Source organism: Lampris incognitus, chromosome 16, assembly GCF_029633865.1.
Source record: "Lampris incognitus isolate fLamInc1 chromosome 16, fLamInc1.hap2, whole genome shotgun sequence".
Classification (NCBI taxonomy): Eukaryota; Metazoa; Chordata; class Actinopteri; order Lampriformes; family Lampridae; genus Lampris; species Lampris incognitus.
The window spans coordinates 43,023,536-43,048,787 of record NC_079226.1 but is presented as its reverse complement, the minus strand read 5'-3'; the positions used below and the strand labels follow the sequence as shown (position 1 = coordinate 43,048,787).

The 25,252-nt window shown below is 47.4% G+C and overlaps 1 protein-coding gene across 1 annotated transcript; it reads right to left on the bottom strand.

The window, feature by feature from the left end:
* Positions 1-4,070: 4,070 nt before the first annotated feature.
* Positions 4,071-5,939, bottom strand: lingo2b (leucine rich repeat and Ig domain containing 2b). Its single transcript, XM_056296249.1, has one exon. The coding sequence runs from the start codon at positions 5,937-5,939 to the stop codon at positions 4,071-4,073; it is 1,869 nt and encodes a 622-aa protein (XP_056152224.1).
* Between the last annotated feature and the right edge of the window lie 19,313 nt (positions 5,940-25,252).

The window sequence follows — 25,252 nt, the reverse complement described above, 5'->3', positions numbered from 1 at the left end:
TAGTAACGTTTATAAACACAAGACTCGTGGCCCCTTTTTGCCTCACAACCTGCGCACGCACATTTGGGAACACGTCTATGGCCATAGTCGCTCAGTAAAGACTGGCATTTTTTCCTTGTGAGAGCTCTAGCTGTTGTTCCTCATGAATTTTGCCAGCCAGGGGCACTCTTAAAGGAAGACGAAAAGGGCAGTAAACGTGTTGAAACATAAACTGAAACTCAGCCTTTCGTTCAGTAGGTGCAGGCAGAACAGCTATATAGGACCAGAGTTTCATGTCCGCTGTGCACAGCTGGGAATGGACTTAAAAAGCCATAAAGACATTTTGACTCCATAGCATAGGGACAGATAACATCTCCCAAATACTTGTGATGAGTGCGATATGTTGGTTTTAGCAATTTGGTGCAAAATTAATCATGCATGTGTGAATCTGGATACTACTTCCTTCGTGGCCCTTCTCGACACCTCGTTTTTAAAGATGGCACCATTTTTCCACGCCCTTTTCAAACTCGATAAGCTTTCTGTCTTGTCTTCATTGTATCAGTTGTATTTTTTTGGGGGGGGGTTTTTGGCCCCTCCATGTACTTAGCCAATTACCCCACTATTCCGAGCCGTCCCGGTCGCTGCTCCACCCCCTCTGCCGATCCATGGAGGGCTGCAGACTACCACATGTAGGGATGAGTTTCACCAGGGGGACGCAATGCGTAGGAGGATCACGCTATTTCCCCCAGCCCGCCCCCCCTTAACAGGCGCCCCGGCCGACAAGAGGAGGCGCTAGTGCAGTGACCAGGAAACATACCCCCATCCGGCTTCCCACCCGCAGACACAGCCAATTGTGCCTGTAGGGACGCCCGACCAAGCCGGAGGTAACACGGGGATTCGAACCGACAATCCCTGTGCTGGTAGGCAACGGGATAGACCACCACACCAAGAGGATAACAGGATGAAAGTCATTCTGTTATCCCCTTTCAGTGTTGTATTGTGTAAATTGCGTAACCACAACATCATTGCACGCTGTCCGTCTTGGGAGAGAGATCCTCCTCCGGTGCTCTCCCTGAGCTTTCTTCCTGTTTGTTTTGCTCCCTGTTAAAGGGGTTTTAGGCAGTTGTTCCTTATCCGATGAGAGGGTCTAAGGACAGGATGTTGTCTTGCTGTAAAGCCCCCCGAGGCACATTTGTAATCTGTGATGCTGTACAAATAAAATGGACTTGCCTTGCCTTGCCTCTGCTTGCCATATAAATGAATGTATACCAGATAATTTAGATGAGAACTGACTCCTGCCTTAGTCCACTTTACACCATTGCTGAAGGGAAATGGCATGGTGATGGAGTGGAGCTTCCTGCGTCTGGTGGTTGACCAGCTGCCACAGCAGAGAGCGCAGTTCCGCCCGTCGTTGCTCCACGTCGTTGGCAGTGATGTCTCACAGGGTGTTTGGTTGTATGGCCGGGTAGCAACAACTCTACACAACCAATGGCCTAACGTTATTTCAGTTCCAGTTGAGTGTTGGCGTTGAGTTTTTACTGCAGTCTGCAAGGATTCCAGCTTTAGTCACACGAAGCCACGTTGTCCTGCAGCGCTGGGAAGCAGAGGGGGTTTTAATAGACTCATGAATCACAAACGGTTAAGCGCTCGCGTGAGCTCTGATCATTAAAGTACTCATTAGCATTTCTGTCTTCAAGAAATACAGCTGAAGGATCCGCACAGCAATAGAGCCACGTGACGGTTGTCTCTCGTGCGCCGTGGTCCTATTTCTCAAGGATGTGGAAGTGGCACAAGAAAAGGGAAGTAGTATACTCCTGACTTATGGGACTTTCATCTGTTCTCCATTAAAGCCACGCTCGCCGCGTTGATATTCTGTGTGCATTTAGAACGACGAGCAGAAAATGCATTTTATGATAATAGCCTTGAGCACTTTGTCGGGTAGCCAATTAACGCTGTTTGGGTGGCTTATCAGCGGAGAAGGCTGGCTGGCTGGCTGGGAGCACCCCACCTTCACGACGGGCCACGGTGGACTTGTTAACGCGCTTACAGCTCGGTGAAGGTGATTCGCCGCAGCGCCAAATGAACCACAGTGCCGCCACATTGTGAGGAATATGATTCAGATTTATTTGACTTTTTTGAAAATATACCAATAAATTTGTCATATGAAAACATTTATACAACCTTTAGCACGACAGGATCAGGCGTGTTGACTCCCACGTCCCCGAATTACAAAGAAGTTTCCTTATTCTGTTCATAAACATTAAAACATTTGCGAGAACCAAACTAAAAAAAACAAAAACGGAACGATACAAGATTCCATCACACGTCTCAAATGTCGTCCATTAAACCCAGAATCCTTTGGTACCTTGGGGAGCGTCCAGATGTGTCTGCTTGAAGTGCTGCGCTCGGAGAAAAACGAGACAAGGATGAATTTCATCCCATTAGTGAAGCTCGACCTTGTCCTGTCCCGAGGAAGGCCTCTGCTAGTGCGTCTTTGTCGGTGTGTCTAGCTAGCTAGCTGGCTGGCACCACACTGGTCCCGTGTCACATCAGGGGTCTGGCTGGCAGCAGAACCTGCATGTGGTTCAGACTGCTGCTGTAAAACCTGCATGTGGTCCAGACTGCTGCTGTAAAACCTGGCGTCATGTAACCCTTCTTACAGCCAGAAGCCTTTACAAAGAAGTCCTGACCATGGCACTTCTGTTTCTGCCCCCCCCCCGCCCCCCCAAAAAGGGGGTGGGGTCCCCCTTTTTCCCCCCTATTATACTTAGCCAATTACCCCACTCCTCCGAGCCGTCCCGGTCGCTGCTCCTCCCCCTCTGCTGACCCGGGGAGGGCTGCACACTACCACATGCATCCTCTCATACATGTGGAGTCACCAGCCGCTCCTTTTCACCTGACAGTGAGGAGTTTCACCAGGGGGATGTAGCGCGTGGGAGGATCACACTGTCCCCTCCCCCCTTAACAGGCGCCCTGACTGACCAGAGGAGGCGCTAGTGCAGCGACCAGGACACATACCCACATCCGGCTTCCCTCCCGCAGACACGGCCAGTTGTGTCTGTAGGGACGCCCGAGCAAGCCGGAGGCAACACGGGGATTCGAACCGGCGATCCCCGTGTTGGTAGGCAACGGAATAGACCGCCACGCTACCCGGGCGCCCTTGACCGCGGTATTTCTTTAAAAAAGAGCGCCCACTAGTGTCGTCTGGTGAGCTCAGTGGTAGAAAAAAATGATTCCTTTAAGTTTTGCAAATTCCCCTGTAATCCTGCGTTCATCCTAGAGGAACAATGACCCAGCAACGAATTGTGTGCAGCCCCCCCCCGCCCCCCCACCCGAATAACGTCATGGTGGTTTTGCATACAAAAAGATAATTATAGTGTACTTAACGGTGACGTTACTCTTGTTACAATGACCAAGCAAATACAAAGGCGTAGAAGAAAAGAAAGCTTCGGACCCGGTCATCCTCTCTAACGCCCCTGCCCTACGAGGAAAGCAATGCGTGCACATGCACAAAGAAACACAAATGCATTATGCTCACACCAACAAACGTAAGCACACGCACGCACGCACGCACGCACGCACGCGCACACCCCCCCCCACACGCACACACACACACACACAGATACTGCACTTAAGGTGGGTATTAGACAATTCAATCTTGACATGTGGCAACAGTGATATGTCTAGTGCCATCCCAAGATGTCCCCTGCCAGTCCCAGTTACTCTCTGCTTCACCTCGGTGTCACGGTGAGTCGACAACATCGTTACTTATCACATCACCACGGACACACATGCCTAGTGCAGCACTATACCACTCTCATATTGATATGTTGGTTATAGTATAATATTCAGTGTACAGTATGACAACATCGTTTTATAGAAATACATCCACGGTTTCATATATCACTTTGATATTCACATGTCCACTTTATCACTAGACCACCTCCATATTAACATCAACTAAACTGGTACGTTACTCCCATTTTTTTTCCACAAATCCACGGTGTCATAAAAAACAAAAAAACATCTTTTCGGCTGATATGTGTGCACCGTTGATGACACTGTAGCATGAGACGCTCTGAGTTGTCGTTTCAAATCATTTTCATGTTGACCCTTCGTGGGCCACTTGTTTCTGTCACCTCGGCTGCCGTCCCATTGGATTTGCGTGGGACATACTCGATGTCAAAGTTGCTCTTGTGGTGGCCTTTCCCTCGGCTCCAGGCAAACAGAAGCAGGAAACAGAAGATGACCACACCCAGGAAGGACAGACAGCCCATAGCCGTAGATATGATGATAGTCTTCAAGTCTATGGGGACTGTCATATTATACAGTACCATTCCATTCCCCCAGGTGCTGTTAGAGTCTGTCAGATAGTTTGAGCTTCTGTTGCTGTACGGCAATCTGTCACTGATTACCAAGCCCTTCACAGCTAGAGAGGCAGACAGACTAGCGTTGCCAGCAGCATTGGTGGCGATACACAGGTACACCCCACTGTCATGCAACTCTGCAGTCTCGATCTCCAGGGTGCCGTCTGCTTGGACTTTCACCCTACCACTGCTCTTGGCTGTGATGTAGCGTCTGTGAGGTGTAACCCAGGCAATTGTGGGCTGAGGCATTCCTTCTGCTGTGCAGCTTAAGTGGGCAGGCTGCCCCTCATCAGCCATAAGCAGCTGGGTAATGTTTGGTCCAACCCGCGGCCTGGTGCAAGTCACATACCTGGAAACCAGGGGCTCCCGGAGGTCACGGAGAAGTTTACCCAGAAGCGGCTCAGGGGCACTACACTCGGGCTGGACATCTAGGAACTGCAGGGATGGGGGCTTGTAGCCATTCAACAGCCAAAGTAGGCGGCAATCACACACCAAAGGGTTACTACCCAGATAGAGCCTCTGGAGGGTGTCTGGTGAGGCAAACACACCCCTCTCCAGAGAGTTTAGGTGGTTCTGTGAGACATCCAGTAGCTGCAAAGACTTGAGACCCACAAATGCCAAAGGCTCAATGGATGCCAACTGTACACCTTTCAGGTGAAATTCAAGCAGATGTGAAAACTGACCGAGGTCTCCCTGCTGGATGTACTGGATACGACAGAAGGACAAGTTGAGATGTGTGAGGTAGGGCAGGTTGCGCAATGCTGGACCAGGAATGGCAGACAGGTTCGTGTTGGTAATGGACAACGTTGTAAGGTTGAGGCCATGCAGTGAAAGGTATGGCACTGTATCGAGCCAGGGCCAATAATCGATCTCTAGCTGGCGGAGACGTGCTAGCCTCTTGAAGGAGTACGGCTTCAGGAAACTAATGCTCAGGTAGCGCAGGCGCAGTTCAATCAGATTGTGCAGATGTGCAAGGGCATCAGTGGGGACCACTGTCAGGTTGGAATGTTCTAGGGTCAGTCTATTAAGTCCTAGTAATCCTGTGAAGGCCCGCTGCGAGATAAAAACCAGTTCATTGTCCCCCACCTCTAAAGATGTCAATCTGTGCAGATCTTGGAAGCCATGATCCAGCAGAACAACCAGGCGGTTGTGACTGAGGTCAAGGCGTGTGAGGTTTGTCAAACCGGAAAGGACACCGGCGGGAACCAGCTGGAGCAAGTTGCTGCGGAAGATGAGTGAGCGCAGAGCAAACTGAGAGCGAAAAGAGCCGGGCTCCACCACACTGATGAGGTTGTCACTGAGATCCAACTCCTCCAGCTGCTGGAAGGATGAAAAGTTGTCTGGTGTAATGCTCCGTAGCTTGTTCTTGCTGAGGTCCAGGACACGTGTCTCGATGGGGATGCCTTCCGGGATGGCAGGTAGGCGTTTGCGGTGGCAGCTGACCGACTTACTCTGGGCAGAGCAGTCACATCGGGGAGGGCAGGACAGAGCAAAGCTGGCCAGGAGGAGCAGCACAGCCCAAAACAGGAAGAGGTGGCAACAGTGCAGGGCTTGTTGTTGCATGACTCTTCTACCCACTTTGCCCTCCATCATAGCACAATTTCTTATCCATGCAGACCACCATCACAATCAAGCCCTGCAAGAGACAAATGAAAAACAAAAAGTCATGTGTCAATATCTACTACTGAAATTGATCAGTTCGTTCAATATAGTAGCAATTCAAATGACCATCTCCCCCATTCCCCTCTGTTGAGTCTTAACCTATGCCCCCTTCAAAGGTTTATGCTTTCGAGATTCCCTCACTCTTCATACATTAATGCATTTCTCCCTAATTGTTTATCCTATTACCTGCTAACTTTGATATAAAGGAAATATGTTATATATATATATACACTACCGTTCAAAAGTTTGGGATCACATTGAAATGTCCATATTTTTGAAGGAAAAGCACTGTACTGTTCAATGAAGATAACTTTAAACTAGTCTTAACTTTAAAGAAATACACTCTATACATTGCTAATGTGGTAAATGACTATTCTAGCTGCAAATGTCTGGTTTTTGGTGCAATATCTACATAGGTGTATAGAGGCCCATTTCAAGCAACTATCACTCCAGTGTTCTAATGGTACAATGTGCTTGCTCATTGGCTCAGAAGGCTAATTGATGATTAGAAAACCCTTGTGCAATCATGTTCACACATCTGAAAACAGTTTAGCTCGTTACAGAAGCTACAAAACTGACCTTCCTTTGAGCAGATTGAGTTTCTGGAGCATCACATTTGTGGGGTCAATTAAACGCTCAAAATGGCCAGAAAAAGAGAACCTTCATCTGAAACTCGACAGTCTATTCTTGTTCTTAGAAATGAAGGCTATTCCATGCGAGAAATTGCTAAGAAAGTGAAGATTTCCTACACCGGTGTGTACTACTCCCTTCAGAGGACAGCACAAACAGGCTCTAACCAGAGTAGAAAAAGAAGTGGGAGGCCGCGTTGCACAACTGAGCAAGAAGATAAGTACATTAGAGTCTCTAGTTTGAGAAACAGACGCCTCACAGGTCCCCAACTGGCATCTTCATTAAATAGTACCCGCAAAACACCAGTGTCAACATCTACAGTGAAGAGGCGGCTGCGGGATTCTGGGCTTCAGGGCAGAGTGGCAAAGAAAAAGCCATATCTGAGACTGACCAATAAAAGAAAAAGATTAAGATGGGCAAAAGAACACAGACATTGGACAGAGGAAGACTGGAAAAAAGTGTTGTGGACGGATGAATCCAAGTTTGAGGTGTTTGGATCACAAAGAAGAACGTTTGTGAGACGCAGAACAAATGAAAAGATGCTGGAAGAATGCCTGACGCCATCTGTTAAGCATGGTGGAGGTAATGTGATGGTCTGGGGTTGCTTTGGTGCTGGTAAGGTGGGAGATTTGTACAGGGTAAAAGGGATTCTGAATAAGGAAGGCTATCACTCCATTTTGCAACGCCATGCCATACCCAGTGGACAGCGCTTGATTGGAGCCAATTTCATCCTACAACAGGACAATGACCCTAAACACACCTCCAAATTGTGCAAGAACTATTTAGAGCAGAAGCAGGCAGCTGGTATTCTATCGGTAATGGAGTGGCCAGCGCAGTCACCAGATCTGAACCCCATTGAGCTGTTGTGGGAGCAGCTTGACCGTATGGTACGCAAGAAGTGCCCATCCAACCAATCCAACTTGTGGGAGCTGCTTCTGGAAGCGTGGGGTGCAATTTCTCCAGATTACCTCAACAAATTAACAGCTAGAATGCCAAAGGTCTGCAATGCTGTAATTGCTGCAAATGGAGGATTCTTTGACGAAAGCAAAGTTTGATGTAAAAAAAATCTTATTTCAAATACAAATCATTATTTCTAACCTTGTCAATGTCTTGACTCTATTTTCTATTCATTTCACAACATATGGTGGTGAATAAGTGTGACTTTTCATGGAAAACACAAAATTGTTTGGGTGATCCCAAACTTTTGAACGGTAGTGTATATAGGAAAAACTTTTTTTAATACATAGCAGTACTAGCTTGTTTCATGCGTCGCACACTCATCAGCTGATAATGTGATTCACGCCCTTATTTCGGTGTCCACCGAAATTATATATATATATATATATATATATATATATATATATATATATATATATATATATATATATATGTATAATTTCATTTCATTATTATTTATTGGGCTCATGGTACTGCACAGCTCCAGACAGAAACAAGCAGTTCATACTCAAACACAAATCAATTTAAACATTCCATGATGGAAAAGGAGCAGGGAGAGGAAAAATCTTATTTTACCTGCCTCTTACTCACACCTAAATACACAACAGAGTAGATGGTCTGTCAGTCAGTTACTCAACAACTAATACTGACAGCAACATGAGAAATTAAAGAGAATCAAAAAGCCATACGCAATAATTCACCATCAACTGAAAATCCACTACCTGAAAACTCCATATTGTCTAATTATTCTCTCCTAATACATGTTGTTGACCTGAGAGATATTTATACAACCCTTTACATCCTTCTTTACTAATACATGTTGTTGACCTGAGAGATATTTACACAACCCTTTACATCCTTCTTTACTAATACATGTTGTTGACCTGAGAGATATTTACACAACCCTTTACATCCTTCTTTACTAATACATGTCGTTGAACTGAGAGATATTTACACAACCCTTTACATCCTTCTTTACTAATACATGTTGTTGAACTGAGAGGTATTTATACAACCCTTTACATCCTTCTTTACTAATACATGTCGTTGACCTGAGAGATATTTACACAACCCTTTACATCCTTCTTTACTAATACATGTTGTTGACCTGAGAGATATTTACACAACCCTTTACATCCTTCTTTACTAATACATGTTGTTGACCTGAGAGATATTTACACAACCCTTTACATCCTTCTTTACTAATACATGTTGTTGACCTGAGAGATATTTACACAACCCTTTACATCCTTCTTTACTAATACATGTTGTTGACCTGAGAGATATTTACACAACCCTTTACATCCTTCTTTACTGTTTCGTGTTCTCATGAATGACGCAGGGTTAGTACTCATAACCTGGTTTATTAACCAACACGGCGAGGATGCAATAAGACGACATACGTGTAGCTGGCATCCAGCAATATCGCTTCGCGGGCCCTCACCCGATAACCTGTATAACTGAGTGTTCCTCAGTACGGTGTCTGCAGTGGCTCAATAAACATCAGCAATGACACAGTCACTGATCTACATCCCCCTTTCTTAGCTCATGCTCATACCATAACAAAACCATGTTGTCAATTATCAATACTTGCTGAATAACATATATTAAACAAACCTTCAAATAACATACATTAAATAATTGTTCAATAATCACAGAGTGAGAATTATCAAAGGCAAAGAAAACAATTTGCCCTTAATGAATAATATGAAAATAGTTGTCTTAGCAAAGCATATAGTTATACTTTAACACAAAATGAGGTCTTTTATATGTGAAGATACCTGAAACGAAACCCAAAGACCTCAATGTCAGCTCTTAGCAAATCAGAGAATTAATTTAAATGACATAACCTTCAATATTTTGAGCCGACAAATTGACTCAATCTTTATATTTAGGATTTGGCTTGCTGACACGACCATAGCGTGTTGTGTACAGACTTCCAGTTGTCTTAGCAGGTAGCACAGCTTTAGGTGTTTTCATATGTGACTGTTCAGTGTCCAGCGTGTTGTGTGACACTTTTGTTGGAGTGTGCTGGTTGTTAAGTTCATGTCCACTGTCCTGACATTCCCTGTCGTCTGGGTAGTGCTGTGCTGGAGCAGGCTCGACAACCGGCAGAATGTGGCGCCTATTTCTCCTGTACAGCTTTCCTTCTGAATGAATGAGATAGGATCTGGGCTCCTTGCAGATCTCCTTTACCATGCCTGTTCGACTGTAGCCTTGAGGGGTCTGCATTCTGATAACTTGTCCTTCCATCAATGGTTGAAGATGTCGGCTCGTTCTGTCATAGTACAGCTTCTGTGTCAGTCTTTTGTTAAGAAGCTGAGCCTTTACCTCCAGTGGCTTGTACACCTCTGGTTCAAGCAGCTTTCTTGAGACTGGCAAAGTGGTGCGCGTTTGCCTTGACATCAGTCTTTGTGCAGGGGATCCAAGTTTTGTGTCACGTGGTACATTTCTGAGATTTAACAGATTGAGAAAGACATCACTTCCATCTCTGTGAGACTTTTCCATGAGCTGTTTTGCACTGCGAGCAGCCCTCTCAGCTAAACCGTTAGATTGAGGATACTCTGGGCTGCTCGTGACATGAGTAAAGTCCCAATGTGTAGCAAAGTCCTTAAAGCGCTGACTTGTGAACTGTCTACCATTGTCAGTTATGAGTGTGTGTGGTGCCCCATGAACTGAGAAATGTCTTTTGAGTTGGGTGATGACTGTTGCCGATGTAGCATCACGGAGCAGATCAATCTCATACCAGCCTGAATATGAGTCTACCAAAACTAGGTACAGCTGATTACGCCACTCAAAGATGCCTGTTGCTACAGTGGACCAGGGAAGATCTGGCACCGGGTGTAGCTGGAGTGGTTCTTTCTGCTGATGTGGTTTTGTGCTGTTACACAATGAGCATGACCGTACTTCTTTGTCGATGTCATCTGTCATTGTAAGCCAGAAAACAAGCCCCCTTGCTCTCCGTTTAGTTGCTTCTGCACCAGGATGTCCTCTGTGTACAATGCTAGTGTAGTCTTTTTGTAATGACTTTGGAATGACAGCATTTTGACCTTTCATGATAACACCATTTTCAATAGTCAGTTCATCTCTGAAAGGATAATAGGAACAAATAGCTTGAGGAAGGCTGGATGGTCTGCTAGGCCATCCATGTCTGATGATGGAGCTGAGAGTCTGCAGAATTGTGTCAGTTGCTGTGTGTTCTTTCAACTCCAACAGCCGGGAAGAAGAGATGTAGTTGACCATCATCACATCAAAGCTGTCCTCCTCTTCAGCTTCCTGAGCAGTTGAGCTTCTGGGAGCTCAAGACAGTGTGTCTGCCACATACATAAGTTTGCCGCTTTTGTATACCAGTGTGAGGTCATACTTTTGCAGTCTGAGCACCATCCTTTGCAGTCTTGCTGGAGCTGCATGTATAGGCTTCTTTAGTATGGTGACTAGGGGTTGATGGTCTGTTTCTATGGTCACTGACTTGCCATAATACATGTTGTTGACCTGAGAGACATTTATACAACCCTTTACATCCTTCTTTACTAATACATGTTGTTGAACTGAGAGATATTTATACAACCCTTTACATCCTTCTTTACTAATACATGTTGTTGAACTGAGAGATATTTACACAACCCTTTACATCCTTCTTTACTAATACATGTTGTTGACCTGAGAGATATTTACACAACCCTTTACATCCTTCTTTACTAATACATGTTGTTGAACTGAGAGATATTTATACAACCCTTTACATCCTTCTTTACTAATACATGTTGTTGAACTGAGAGATATTTACACAACCCTTTACATCCTTCTTTACTAATACATGTTGTTGACCTGCGAGATATTTACACAACCCTTTACATCCTTCTTTACTAATACATGTTGTTGAACTGAGAGATACTTATACAACCCTTTACATCCTTCTTTACTAATACATGTTGTGGAACTGAGAGATATTTACACAACCCTTTACATCCTTCTTTACTAATACATGTTGTTGACCTGCGAGATATTTACACAACCCTTTACATCCTTCTTTACTAATACATGTTGTTGACCTGAGAGATATTTACACAACCCTTTACATCCTTCTTTAGTAATACATGTTGTTGAACTGAGAGATACTTATACAACCCTTTACATCCGTCTTTATTAATACATGTTGTTGAACTGAGAGATATTTACACAACCCTTTACATCCTTCTTTACTAATACATGTTGTTGAACTGAGAGATATTTACACAACCCTTTACATCCTTCTTTACTAATACATGTTGTTGACCTGAGAGATATTTACACAACCCTTTACATCCTTCTTTACTAATACATGTTGTGGAACTGAGAGATATTTACACAACCCTTTACATCCTTCTTTACTAATTCATGTTGTTGAACTGAGAGATATTTACACAACCCTTTACATCCTTCTTTACTAATACATGTTGTTGAACTGAGAGATATTTATACAACCCTTTACATCCTTCTTTACTAATACATGTTGTTGACCTGAGAGATATTTATACAACCCTTTACATCCGTCTTTACTAATACATGTTGTTGACCTGAGAGATATTTATACAACCCTTTACATCCTTCTTTACTAATACATGTTGTTGAACTGAGAGATATTTATACAACCCTTTACATCCTTCTTTACTAATACATGTTGTTGACCTGAGAGATATTTACACAACCCTTTACATCCTTCTTTACTAATACATGTTGTTGAACTGAGAGATATTTACACAACCCTTTACATCCTTCTTTACTAATACATGTTGTTGAACTGAGAGATATTTATACAACCCTTTACATCCGTCTTTACTAATACATGTTGTTGACCTGAGAGATATTTACACAACCCTTTACATCCTTCTTTACTAATACATGTTGTTGAACTGAGAGATATTTACACAACCCTTTACATCCTTCTTTACTAATACATGTTGTTGACCTGAGAGATATTTACACAACCCTTTACATCCTTCTTTACTAATACATGTTGTTGAACTGAGAGATATTTACACAACCCTTTACATCCTTCTTTACTAATTCATGTTGTTGAACTGAGAGATATTTACACAACCCTTTACATCCTTCTTTACTAATACATGTTGTTGAACTGAGAGATATTTATACAACCCTTTACATCCGTCTTTACTAATACATGTTGTTGACCTGAGAGATATTTATACAACCCTTTACATCCTTCTTTACTAATACATGTTGTTGAACTGAGAGATATTTATACAACCCTTTACATCCTTCTTTACTAATACATGTTGTTGACCTGAGAGATATTTACACAACCCTTTACATCCTTCTTTACTAATACATGTTGTTGAACTGAGAGATATTTACACAACCCTTTACATCCTTCTTTACTAATTCATGTTGTTGAACTGAGAGATATTTACACAACCCTTTACATCCTTCTTTACTAATACATGTTGTTGAACTGAGAGATATTTATACAACCCTTTACATCCTTCTTTACTAATACATGTTGTTGAACTGAGAGATATTTACACAACCCTTTACATCCTTCTTTACTAATACATGTTGTTGAACTGAGAGACATTTACACAACCTTTTACATTGTCCTCTACCAATTCCACAGTTTAACGCCACATAGCAAAATACACAACTGCTTTAAAGTAGTACGTAGATACTGATGTATAAATTTACATTTCCTTCTATGGAACTCATCCTCTGAACTGAGAAAAAATAACTTCTGTAAATCTTCTGGTAATACTTTGCTTTTAGCCCCGTACATACCTACTGTGTGTAACTCAACTACATCTGTAAGTTTCATAAATCCTGACTTGGTAACCAGTCTGCTGGTGTGTTCTCTTGGATCTAATTCATGGATAATTCGTACTGCACCTTTCTGTCATAAAACCAAAGGCTTTATGTTGCTCATGAACCTGTAGCCCCACACTTCCACACCATACCTGATATATGCTGCCCCACACTTCCACACCATACCTGATATATGCTGCCCCACACTTCCCCACAGTACCTGAAATATGTTGCCCCACACTTCCACACCATACCTGAAATATGTTGCCCCACACTTCCACACCATACCTGAAATATGTTGCCCCACACTTCCACACCATACCTGAAATCTGGCAAACTAAGTGAACAGTACAGATTTCACATTACCTGGTGAGTTCACATGTACTTTGCTTTGTTCAAATTAGAAATATTCTCAGGCACCTTTGTTGTTACATATGCTATATGAGATTTCCAAGCTAGATCGTCAGCCACCATTACACCCAAAAATAAAATTTTTTTAAAAAAGTATATACTATATATATAATTTATTTGGAGACAACGCAAGAGAGTCAAGATTGAGATGATTTGGACATGTGGTGAGAGGTGCTGGGTATATTGGACATGTGGAGGAGAGGTGCTGGGTATATTGGACATGTGGAGGAGAGCTGCTGGGTATATTGGACATGTGTGGAGGAGAGGTGCTGGGTATATTGGACATGTGGAGGAGAGGTGCTGGGTATATTGGACATGTGTGGAGGAGAGGTGCTGGGTATATTGGACATGTGGAGGAGAGGTGCTGGGTATATTGGACATGTGGAGGAGAGCTGCTGGGTATATTGGACATGTGTGGAGGAGAGGTGCTGGGTATATTGGACATGTGGAGGAGAGGTGCTGGGTATATTGGACATGTGGAGGAGAGGTGCTGGGTATATTGGACATGTGGAGGAGAGGTGCTGGGTATATTGGACATGTGGGGGAGAGGTGCTGGGTATATTGGACATGTGTGGAGGAGAGGTGCTGGGTATATTGGACATGTGTGGAGGAGAGGTGCTGGGTATATTGGACATGTGGAGGAGAGGTGCTGGGTATATTGGACATGTGGAGGAGAGGTGCTGGGTATATTGGACATGTGGGTGAGAGGTGCTGGGTATATTGGACATGTGGAGGAGAGGTGCTGGGTATATTGGACATGTGTGGAGGAGAGGTGCTGGGTATATTGGACATGTGTGGAGGAGAGATGCTGGGTATATTGGACATGTGGGGGGAGAGGTGCTGGGTATATTGGACATGTGTGGAGGAGAGGTGCTGGGTATATTGGACATGTGGAGGAGAGGTGCTGGGTATATTGGACATGTGGGGGAGAGGTGCTGGGTATATTGGACATGTGGGGGAGAGGTGCTGGGTATATTGGACATGTGGAGGAGAGGTGCTGGGTATATTGGACATGTGTGGAGGAGAGGTGCTGGGTATATTGGACATGTGGAGGAGAGGTGCTGGGTATATTGGACATGTGTGGAGGAGAGGTGCTGGGTATATTGGACATGTGTGGAGGAGAGGTGCTGGGTATATTGGACATGTGGAGGAGAGGTGCTGGGTATATTGGACATGTGGGGGAGAGGTGCTGGGTATATTGGACATGTGTGGAGGAGAGGTGCTGGGTATATTGGACATGTGGGGGAGAGGTGCTGGGTATATTGGACATGTGGAGGAGAGGTGCTGGGTATATTGGACATGTGGAGGAGAGGTGCTGGGTATATTGGACATGTGGAGGAGAGGTGCTGGGTATATTGGACATGTGGAGGAGAGGTGCTGGGTATATTGGACATGTGGGGGAGAGGTGCTGGGTATATTGGACATGTGGAGGAGAGGTGCTGGGTATATTGGACATGTGGAGGAGAGGTGCTGGGTATATTGGACATGTGGGGGAGAGGTGCTGGGTATATTGGACATGTGTGGAGGAGAGGTGCTGGGTATATTGGACATGTGGAGGAGAGGTGCTGGGTATATTGGACATGTGTGGAGGAGAGGTGCTGGGTATATTGGACATGTGGGGGAGAGGTGCTGGGTATATTGGACATGTGGAGGAGAGGTGCTGGGTATATTGGACATGTGGAGGAGAGGTGCTGGGTATATTGGACATGTGGAGGAGAGGTGCTGGGTATATTGGCCATGTGGAGGAGAGGTGCTGGGTATATTGGACATGTGGGGGAGAGGTGCTGGGTATATTGGACATGTGTGGAGGAGAGGTGCTGGGTATATTGGACATGTGGAGGAGAGGTGCTGGGTATATTGGACATGTGTGGAGGAGAGCTGCTGGGTATATTGGACATGTGGAGGAGAGGTGCTGGGTATATTGGACATGTGGAGGAGAGGTGCTGGGTATATTGGCCATGTGGAGGAGAGGTGCTGGGTATATTGGACATGTGTGGAGGAGAGGTGCTGGGTATATTGGCCATGTGGAGGAGAGGTGCTGGGTATATTGGACATGTGGAGGAGAGGTGCTGGGTATATTGGACATGTGGAGGAGAGGTGCTGGGTATATTGGACATGTGGGGGAGAGGTGCTGGGTATATTGGACATGTGGAGGAGAGGTGCTGGGTATATTGGACATGTGGGGGAGAGGTGCTGGGTATATTGGACATGTGGAGGAGAGGTGCTGGGTATATTGGACATGTGGAGGAGAGGTGCTGGGTATATTGGACATGTGGAGGAGAGGTGCTGGGTATATTGGACATGTGGGGGAGAGGTGCTGGGTATATTGGACATGTGGAGGAGAGGTGCTGGGTATATTGGACATGTGGAGGAGAGGTGCTGGGTATATTGGACATGTGGGGGAGAGGTGCTGGGTATATTGGACATGTGGAGGAGAGGTGCTGGGTATATTGGACATGTGTGGAGGAGAGGTGCTGGGTATATTGGACATGTGGGGGAGAGGTGCTGGGTATATTGGACATGTGGAGGAGAGGTGCTGGGTATATTGGACATGTGGAGGAGAGCTGCTGGGTATATTGGACATGTGTGGGGGAGAGGTGCTGGGTATATTGGACATGTGTGGAGGAGAGGTGCTGGGTATATTGGACATGTGTGGAGGAGAGGTGCTGGGTATATTGGACATGTGGAGGAGAGCTGCTGGGTATATTGGACATGTGGGGGAGAGGTGCTGGGTATATTGGACATGTGTGGAGGAGAGGTGCTGGGTATATTGGACATGTAGGGGAGAGGTGCTGGGTATATTGGACCTGTGGGGGAGAGGTGCTGGGTATATTGGACATGTGGGGGAGAGGTGCTGGGTATATTGGACATGTGTGGAGGAGAGGTGCTGGGTATATTGGACATGTGTGGAGGGGAGGTGCTGGGTATATTGGACATGTGTGGAGGAGAGGTGCTGGGTATATTGGACATGTGGGGGGAGGTGCTGGGTATATTGGACATGTGGGGAGAGGTGCTGGGTATATTGGACATGTGGAGGAGAGGTGCTGGGTATATTGGACATGTGTGGAGGAGAGGTGCTGGGTATATTGGACATGTGGAGGAGAGGTGCTGGGTATATTGGACATGTGGAGGAGAGGTGCTGGGTATATTGGACATGGGGGGGAGAGGTGCTGGGTATATTGGACATGTGGGGGAGAGATGCTGGGTATATTGGACATGTGGAGGAGAGGTGCTGGGTATATTGGACATGTGGGGGAGAGGTGCTGGGTATATTGGACATGTGGAGGAGAGGTGCTGGGTATATTGGACATGTGGGGGAGAGGTGCTGGGTATATTGGACATGTGGGGGAGAGGTGCTGGGTATATTGGACATGTGTGGAGGAGAGATGCTGGGTATATTGGACATGTGGAGGAGAGGTGCTGGGTATATTGGACATGTGTGGAGGAGAGGTGCTGGGTATATTGGACATGTGTGGAGGAGAGATGCTGGGTATATTGGACATGTGGAGGAGAGGTGCTGGGTATATTGGACATGTGTGGAGGAGAGGTGCTGGGTATATTGGACATGTGGAGGAGAGGTGCTGGGTATATTGGACATGTGGAGGAGAGGTGCTGGGTATATTGGACATGTGGAGGAGAGTTGCTGGGTATATTGGACATGTGTGGGGGAGAGGTGCTGGGTATATTGGACATGTGGGGGAGAGGTGCTGGGTATATTGGACATGTGGAGGAGAGGTGCTGGGTATATTGGACATGTGGTGGAGAGCTGCTGGGTATATTGGACATGTGTGGGGGAGAGGTGCTGGGTATATTGGACATGTGTGGAGGAGAGGTGCTGGGTATATAGGACATGTGTGGAGGAGAGGTGCTGGGTATATTGGACATGTGGGTGAGAGGTGCTGGGTATATTGGACATGTGTGGAGGAGAGGTGCTGGGTATATTGGACATGTGGAGGAGAGCTGCTGGGTATATTGGACATGTGTGGAGGAGAGGTGCTGGGTATATTGGACATGTGGGGAGGAGAGGTGTTGGGTATATTGGACATGTGGGGGAGAGGTGCTGGGTATATTGGACATGTGTGGAGGAGAGGTGCTGGGTATATTGGACATGTGGAGGAGAGGTGCTGGGTATATTGGACATGTGTGGAGGAGAGGTGCTGGGTATATTGGACATGTGTGGGAGAGGTGCTGGGTATATTGGACATGTGGAGGAGAGGTGCTGGGTATATTGGACATGTGGAGGAGAGGTGCTGGGTATATTGGACATGTGGGGGAGAGGTGCTGGGTATATTGGACATGTGTGGAGGAGAGGTGCTGGGTATATTGGACATGTGTGGGAGAGGTGCTGGGTATATTGGACATGTGTGGAGGAGAGGTGCTGGGTATATTGGACATTTGGAGGAGAGGTGCTGGGTATATTGGACATGTGTGGAGGAGAGGTGCTGGGTATATTGGACATGTGGGGGAGAGGTGCTGGGTATATTGGACATGTGTGGAGGAGAGGTGCTGGGTATATTGGACATGTGGAGGAGAGGTGCTGGGTATATTGGACATGTGGAGGAGAGGTGCTGGGTATATTGGACATGTGGAGGAGAGGTGCTGGGTATATTGGACATGTGTGGAGGAGAGGTGCTGGGTATATTGGACATGTGGAGGAGAGGTGCTGGGTATATTGGACATGTGTGGAGGAGAGGTGCTGGGTATATTGGACATGTGGAGGAGAGGTGCTGGGTATATTGGACATGTGGAGGAGAGGTGCTGGGTATATTGGACATGTGGAGGAGAGCTGCTGGGTATATTGGACATGTGTGGGGGAGAGGTGCTGGGTATATTGGACATGTGGGGGAGAGGTGCTGGGTATATTGGACATGTGGAGGAGAGGTGCTGGGTATATTGGACATGTGGTGGAGAGCTGCTGGGTATATTGGACATGTGTGGGGGAGAGGTGCTGGGTATATTGGACATGTGTGGAGGAGAGGTGCTGGGTATATAGGACATGTGTGGAGGAGAGGTGCTGGGTATATTGGACATGTGGGTGAGAGGTGCTGGGTATATTGGACATGTGTGGAGGAGAGGTGCTGGGTATATTGGACATGTGGAGGAGAGCTGCTGGGTATATTGGACATGTGTGGAGGAGAGGTGCTGGGTATATTGGACATGTGGGGAGGAGAGGTGTTGGGTATATTGGACATGTGGGGGAGAGGTGCTGGGTATATTGGACATGTGTGGAGGAGAGGTGCTGGGTATATTGGACATGTGGAGGAGAGGTGCTGGGTATATTGGACATGTGTGGAGGAGAGGTGCTGGGTATATTGGACATGTGTGGGAGAGGTGCTGGGTATATTGGACATGTGGAGGAGAGGTGCTGGGTATATTGGACATGTGGAGGAGAGGTGCTGGGTATATTGGACATGTGGGGGAGAGGTGCTGGGTATATTGGACATGTGTGGAGGAGAGGTGCTGGGTATATTGGACATGTGTGGGAGAGGTGCTGGGTATATTGGACATGTGTGGAGGAGAGGTGCTGGGTATATTGGACATTTGGAGGAGAGGTGCTGGGTATATTGGACATGTGTGGAGGAGAGGTGCTGGGTATATTGGACATGTGGGGGAGAGGTGCTGGGTATATTGGACATGTGTGGAGGAGAGGTGCTGGGTATATTGGACATGTGGAGGAGAGGTGCTGGGTATATTGGACATGTGGAGGAGAGGTGCTGGGTATATTGGACATGTGGAGGAGAGGTGCTGGGTATATTGGACATGTGTGGAGGAGAGGTGCTGGGTATATTGGACATGTGGAGGAGAGGTGCTGGGTATATTGGACATGTGTGGAGGAGAGGTGCTGGGTATATTGGACATGTGGAGGAGAGGTGCTGGGTATATTGGACATGTGGGGGAGAGGTGCTGGGTATATTGGACATGTGGGGGAGAGGTGCTGGGTATATTGGACATGTGGGGGAGAGGTGCTGGGTATATTGGACATGTGTGGAGGAGAGGTGCTGGGTATATTGGACATGTGGGGGAGAGGTGCTGGGTATATTGGACATGTGTGGAGGAGAGGTGCTGGGTATATTGGACATGTGTGGAGGAGAGGTGCTGGGTATATTGGACATGTGGGGGAGAGGTGCTGGGTATATTGGACATGTGTGGAGGAGAGTTGCTGGGTATATTGGACATGTGGAGGAGAGGTGCTGGGTATATTGGACATGTGGGGGAGAGGTGCTGGGTATATTGGACATGTGTGGGAGAGGTGCTGGGTATATTGGACATGTGTGGAGGAGAGGTGCTGGGTATATTGGACATGTGTGGAGGAGAGGTGCTGGGTATATTGGACATGTGGGGGAGAGGTGCTGGGTATATTGGACATGTGGGGGAGAGGTGCTGGGTATATTGGACATGTGGAGGAGAGGTGCTGGGTATATTGGACATGTGTGGAGGAGAGGTGCTGGGTATATTGGACATGTGTGGAGGAGAGGTGCTGGGTATATTGGACATGTGGGGGAGAGGTGCTGGGTATATTGGACATGTGTGGAGGAGAGGTGCTGGGTATATTGGACATGTGGAGGAGAGGTGCTGGGTATATTGGACATGTGTGGAGGAGAGGTGCTGGGTATATTGGACATGTGGGGGAGAGGTGCTGGGTATATTGGACATGTGTGGAGGAGAGGTGCTGGGTATATTGGACATGTGGAGGAGAGGTGCTGGGTATATTGGACATGTGTGGAGGAGAGGTGCTGGGTATATTGGACATGTGTGGAGGAGAGGTGCTGGGTATATTGGACATGTGGGGGAGAGGTGCTGGGTATATTGGACATGTGGGGGAGAGGTGCTGGGTATATTGGACATGTGTGGGAGAGGTGCTGGGTATATTGGACATGTGGAGGAGAGGTGCTGGGTATATTGGACATGTGTGGGAGAGGTGCTGGGTATATTGGACATGTGGAGGAGAGGTGCTGGGTATATTGGACATGTGGGGGAGAGGTGCTGGGTATATTGGACATGTGGAGGAGAGATGCTGGGTATATTGGACATGTGGAGGAGAGGTGCTGGGTATATTGGACATGTGGAGGAGAGGTGCTGGGTATATTGGACATGTGGAGGAGAGGTGCTGGGTATATTGGACATGTGTGGAGGAGAGTTGCTGGGTATATTGGACATGTGGAGGAGAGGTGCTGGGTATATTGGAAATGTGTGGAGGAGAGGTGCTGGGTATATTGGACATGTGGGGGAGAGATGCTGGGTATATTGGACATGTGGGGGAGAGGTGCTGGGTATATTGGACATGTGTGGAGGAGAGGTGCTGGGTATATTGGACATGTGGGGGAGAGGTGCTGGGTATATTGGACATGTGGAGGAGAGGTGCTGGGTATATTGGACATGTGGGGGAGAGATGCTGGGTATATTGGACATGTGTGGAGGAGAGGTGCTGGGTATATTGGACATGTGTGGAGGAGAGGTGCTGGGTATATTGGACATGTGGAGGAGAGGTGCTGGGTATATTGGACATGTGTGGAGGGGAGGTGCTGGGTATATTGGACATGTGGAGGAGAGCTGCTGGGTATATTGGACATGTGTGGGGGAGAGGTGCTGGGTATATTGGACATGTGTGGAGGAGAGGTGCTGGGTATATTGGACATGTGTGGAGGAGAGGTGCTGGGTATATTGGACATGTGGGGGAGAGGTGCTGGGTATATTGGACATGTGTGGAGGAGAGGTGCTGGGTATATTGGACATGTGGAGGAGAGGTGCTGGGTATATTGGACATGTGGAGGAGAGGTGCTGGGTATATTGGACATGTGGAGGAGAGCTGCTGGGTATATTGGACATGTGGAGGAGAGGTGCTGGGTATATTGGACATGTGTGGAGGAGAGGTGCTGGGTATATTGGACATGTGGAGGAGAGGTGCTGGGTATATTGGACATGTGGAGGAGAGGTGCTGGGTATATTGGACATGTGGTGGAGAGCTGCTGGGTATATTGGACATGTGTGGGGGAGAGGTGCTGGGTATATTGGACATGTGTGGAGGAGAGGTGCTGGGTATATAGGACATGTGTGGAGGAGAGGTGCTGGGTATATTGGACATGTGGGTGAGAGGTGCTGGGTATATTGGACATGTGTGGAGGAGAGGTGCTGGGTATATTGGACATGTGGAGGAGAGCTGCTGGGTATATTGGACATGTGTGGAGGAGAGGTGCTGGGTATATTGGACATGTGGGGAGGAGAGGTGTTGGGTATATTGGACATGTGGGGGAGAGGTGCTGGGTATATTGGACATGTGTGGAGGAGAGGTGCTGGGTATATTGGACATGTGGAGGAGAGGTGCTGGGTATATTGGACATGTGTGGAGGAGAGGTGCTGGGTATATTGGACATGTGTGGGAGAGGTGCTGGGTATATTGGACATGTGGAGGAGAGGTGCTGGGTATATTGGACATGTGGAGGAGAGGTGCTGGGTATATTGGACATGTGGGGGAGAGGTGCTGGGTATATTGGACATGTGTGGAGGAGAGGTGCTGGGTATATTGGACATGTGGAGGAGAGGTGCTGGGTATATTGGACATTTGGAGGAGAGGTGCTGGGTATATTGGACATGTGTGGAGGAGAGGTGCTGGGTATATTGGACATGTGGGGGAGAGGTGCTGGGTATATTGGACATGTGTGGAGGAGAGGTGCTGGGTATATTGGACATGTGGAGGAGAGGTGCTGGGTATATTGGACATGTGTGGAGGAGAGGTGCTGGGTATATTGGACATGTGTGGAGGAGAGGTGCTGGGTATATTGGACATTTGGAGGAGAGGTGCTGGGTATATTGGACATATGTGGAGGAGAGGTGCTGGGTATATTGGACATGTGGGGGAGAGGTGCTGGGTATATTGGACATGTGTGGAGGAGAGATGCTGGGTATATTGGACATGTGGAGGAGAGGTGCTGGGTATATTGGACATGTGGAGGAGAGGTGCTGGGTATATTGGACATGTGGAGGAGAGGTGCTGGGTATATTGGACATGTGTGGAGGAGAGGTGCTGGGTATATTGGACATGTGGAGGAGAGGTGCTGGGTATATTGGACATGTGTGGAGGAGAGGTGCTGGGTATATTGGACATGTGGAGGAGAGGTGCTGGGTATATTGGACATGTGGGGGAGAGGTGCTGGGTATATTGGACATGTGGGGGAGAGGTGCTGGGTATATTGGACATGTGGGGGAGAGGTGCTGGGTATATTGGACATGTGTGGAGGAGAGGTGCTGGGTATATTGGACATGTGGAGGAGAGGTGCTGGGTATATTGGACATGTGGGGGAGAGGTGCTGGGTATATTGGACATGTGTGGAGGAGAGGTGCTGGGTATATTGGACATGTGTGGAGGAGAGGTGCTGGGTATATTGGACATGTGTGGAGGAGAGGTGCTGGGTATATTGGACATGTGTGGAGGAGAGGTGCTGGGTATATTGGACATGTGGGGGAGAGGTGCTGGGTATATTGGACATGTGGGGGAGAGGTGCTGGGTATATTGAACATGTGTGGAGGAGAGGTGCTGGGTATATTGGACATGTGTGGAGGAGAGGTGCTGGGTATATTGGACATGTGTGGAGGAGAGGTGCTGGGTATATTGGACATGTGGGGGAGAGGTGCTGGGTATATTGGACATGTGGGGGAGAGGTGCTGGGTATATTGGACATGTGGAGGAGAGGTGCTGGGTATATTGGACATGTGTGGAGGAGAGGTGCTGGGTATATTGGACATGTGGGGGAGAGGTGCTGGGTATATTGGACATGTGGGGGAGAGGTGCTGGGTATATTGGACATGTGTGGAGGAGAGGTGCTGGGTATATTGGACATGTGGAGGAGAGGTGCTGGGTATATTGGACATGTGTGGAGGAGAGGTGCTGGGTATATTGGACATGTGTGGAGGAGAGGTGCTGGGTATATTGGACATGTGGGGGAGAGGTGCTGGGTATATTGGACATGTGTGGAGGAGAGGTGCTGGGTATATTGGACATGTGGAGGAGAGGTGCTGGGTATATTGGACATGTGTGGAGGAGAGGTGCTGGGTATATTGGACATGTGGGGGAGAGGTGCTGGGTATATTGGACATGTGTGGAGGAGAGGTGCTGGGTATATTGGACATGTGGAGGAGAGGTGCTGGGTATATTGGACATGTGGGGGAGAGGTGCTGGGTATATTGGACATGTGTGGAGGAGAGGTGCTGGGTATATTGGACATGTGTGGAGGAGAGGTGCTGGGTATATTGGACATGTGTGGAGGAGAGGTGCTGGGTATATTGGACATGTGTGGAGGAGAGGTGCTGGGTATATTGGACATGTGGGGGAGAGGTGCTGGGTATATTGGACATGTGGGGGAGAGGTGCTGGGTATATTGAACATGTGTGGAGGAGAGGTGCTGGGTATATTGGACATGTGTGGAGGAGAGGTGCTGGGTATATTGGACATGTGTGGAGGAGAGGTGCTGGGTATATTGGACATGTGGGGGAGAGGTGCTGGGTATATTGGACATGTGGGGGAGAGGTGCTGGGTATATTGGACATGTGGAGGAGAGGTGCTGGGTATATTGGACATGTGTGGAGGAGAGGTGCTGGGTATATTGGACATGTGGGGGAGAGGTGCTGGGTATATTGGACATGTGGGGGAGAGGTGCTGGGTATATTGGACATGTGTGGAGGAGAGGTGCTGGGTATATTGGACATGTGGAGGAGAGGTGCTGGGTATATTGGACATGTGTGGAGGAGAGGTGCTGGGTATATTGGACATGTGTGGAGGAGAGGTGCTGGGTATATTGGACATGTGGGGGAGAGGTGCTGGGTATATTGGACATGTGTGGAGGAGAGGTGCTGGGTATATTGGACATGTGGAGGAGAGGTGCTGGGTATATTGGACATGTGTGGAGGAGAGGTGCTGGGTATATTGGACATGTGGGGGAGAGGTGCTGGGTATATTGGACATGTGTGGAGGAGAGGTGCTGGGTATATTGGACATGTGGAGGAGAGGTGCTGGGTATATTGGACATGTGTGGAGGAGAGGTGCTGGGTATATTGGACATGTGTGGAGGAGAGGTGCTGGGTATATTGGACATGTGGGGGAGAGGTGCTGGGTATATTGGACATGTGGGGGAGAGGTGCTGGGTATATTGGACATGTGTGGGAGAGGTGCTGGGTATATTGGACATGTGGAGGAGAGGTGCTGGGTATATTGGACATGTGTGGGAGAGGTGCTGGGTATATTGGACATGTGGAGGAGAGGTGCTGGGTATATTGGACATGTGGGGGAGAGGTGCTGGGTATATTGGACATGTGGAGGAGAGATGCTGGGTATATTGGACATGTGGAGGAGAGGTGCTGGGTATATTGGACATGTGGAGGAGAGGTGCTGGGTATATTGGACATGTGGAGGAGAGGTGCTGGGTATATTGGACATGTGTGGAGGAGAGGTGCTGGGT

What these genes read in the sequence shown, in the direction of transcription:
- lingo2b (XM_056296249.1), bottom strand. Translation starts at nt 5,939, where the DNA reads ATGATGGAGGGCAAAGTGGGTAGAAGAGTCATGCAACAACAAGCCCTG.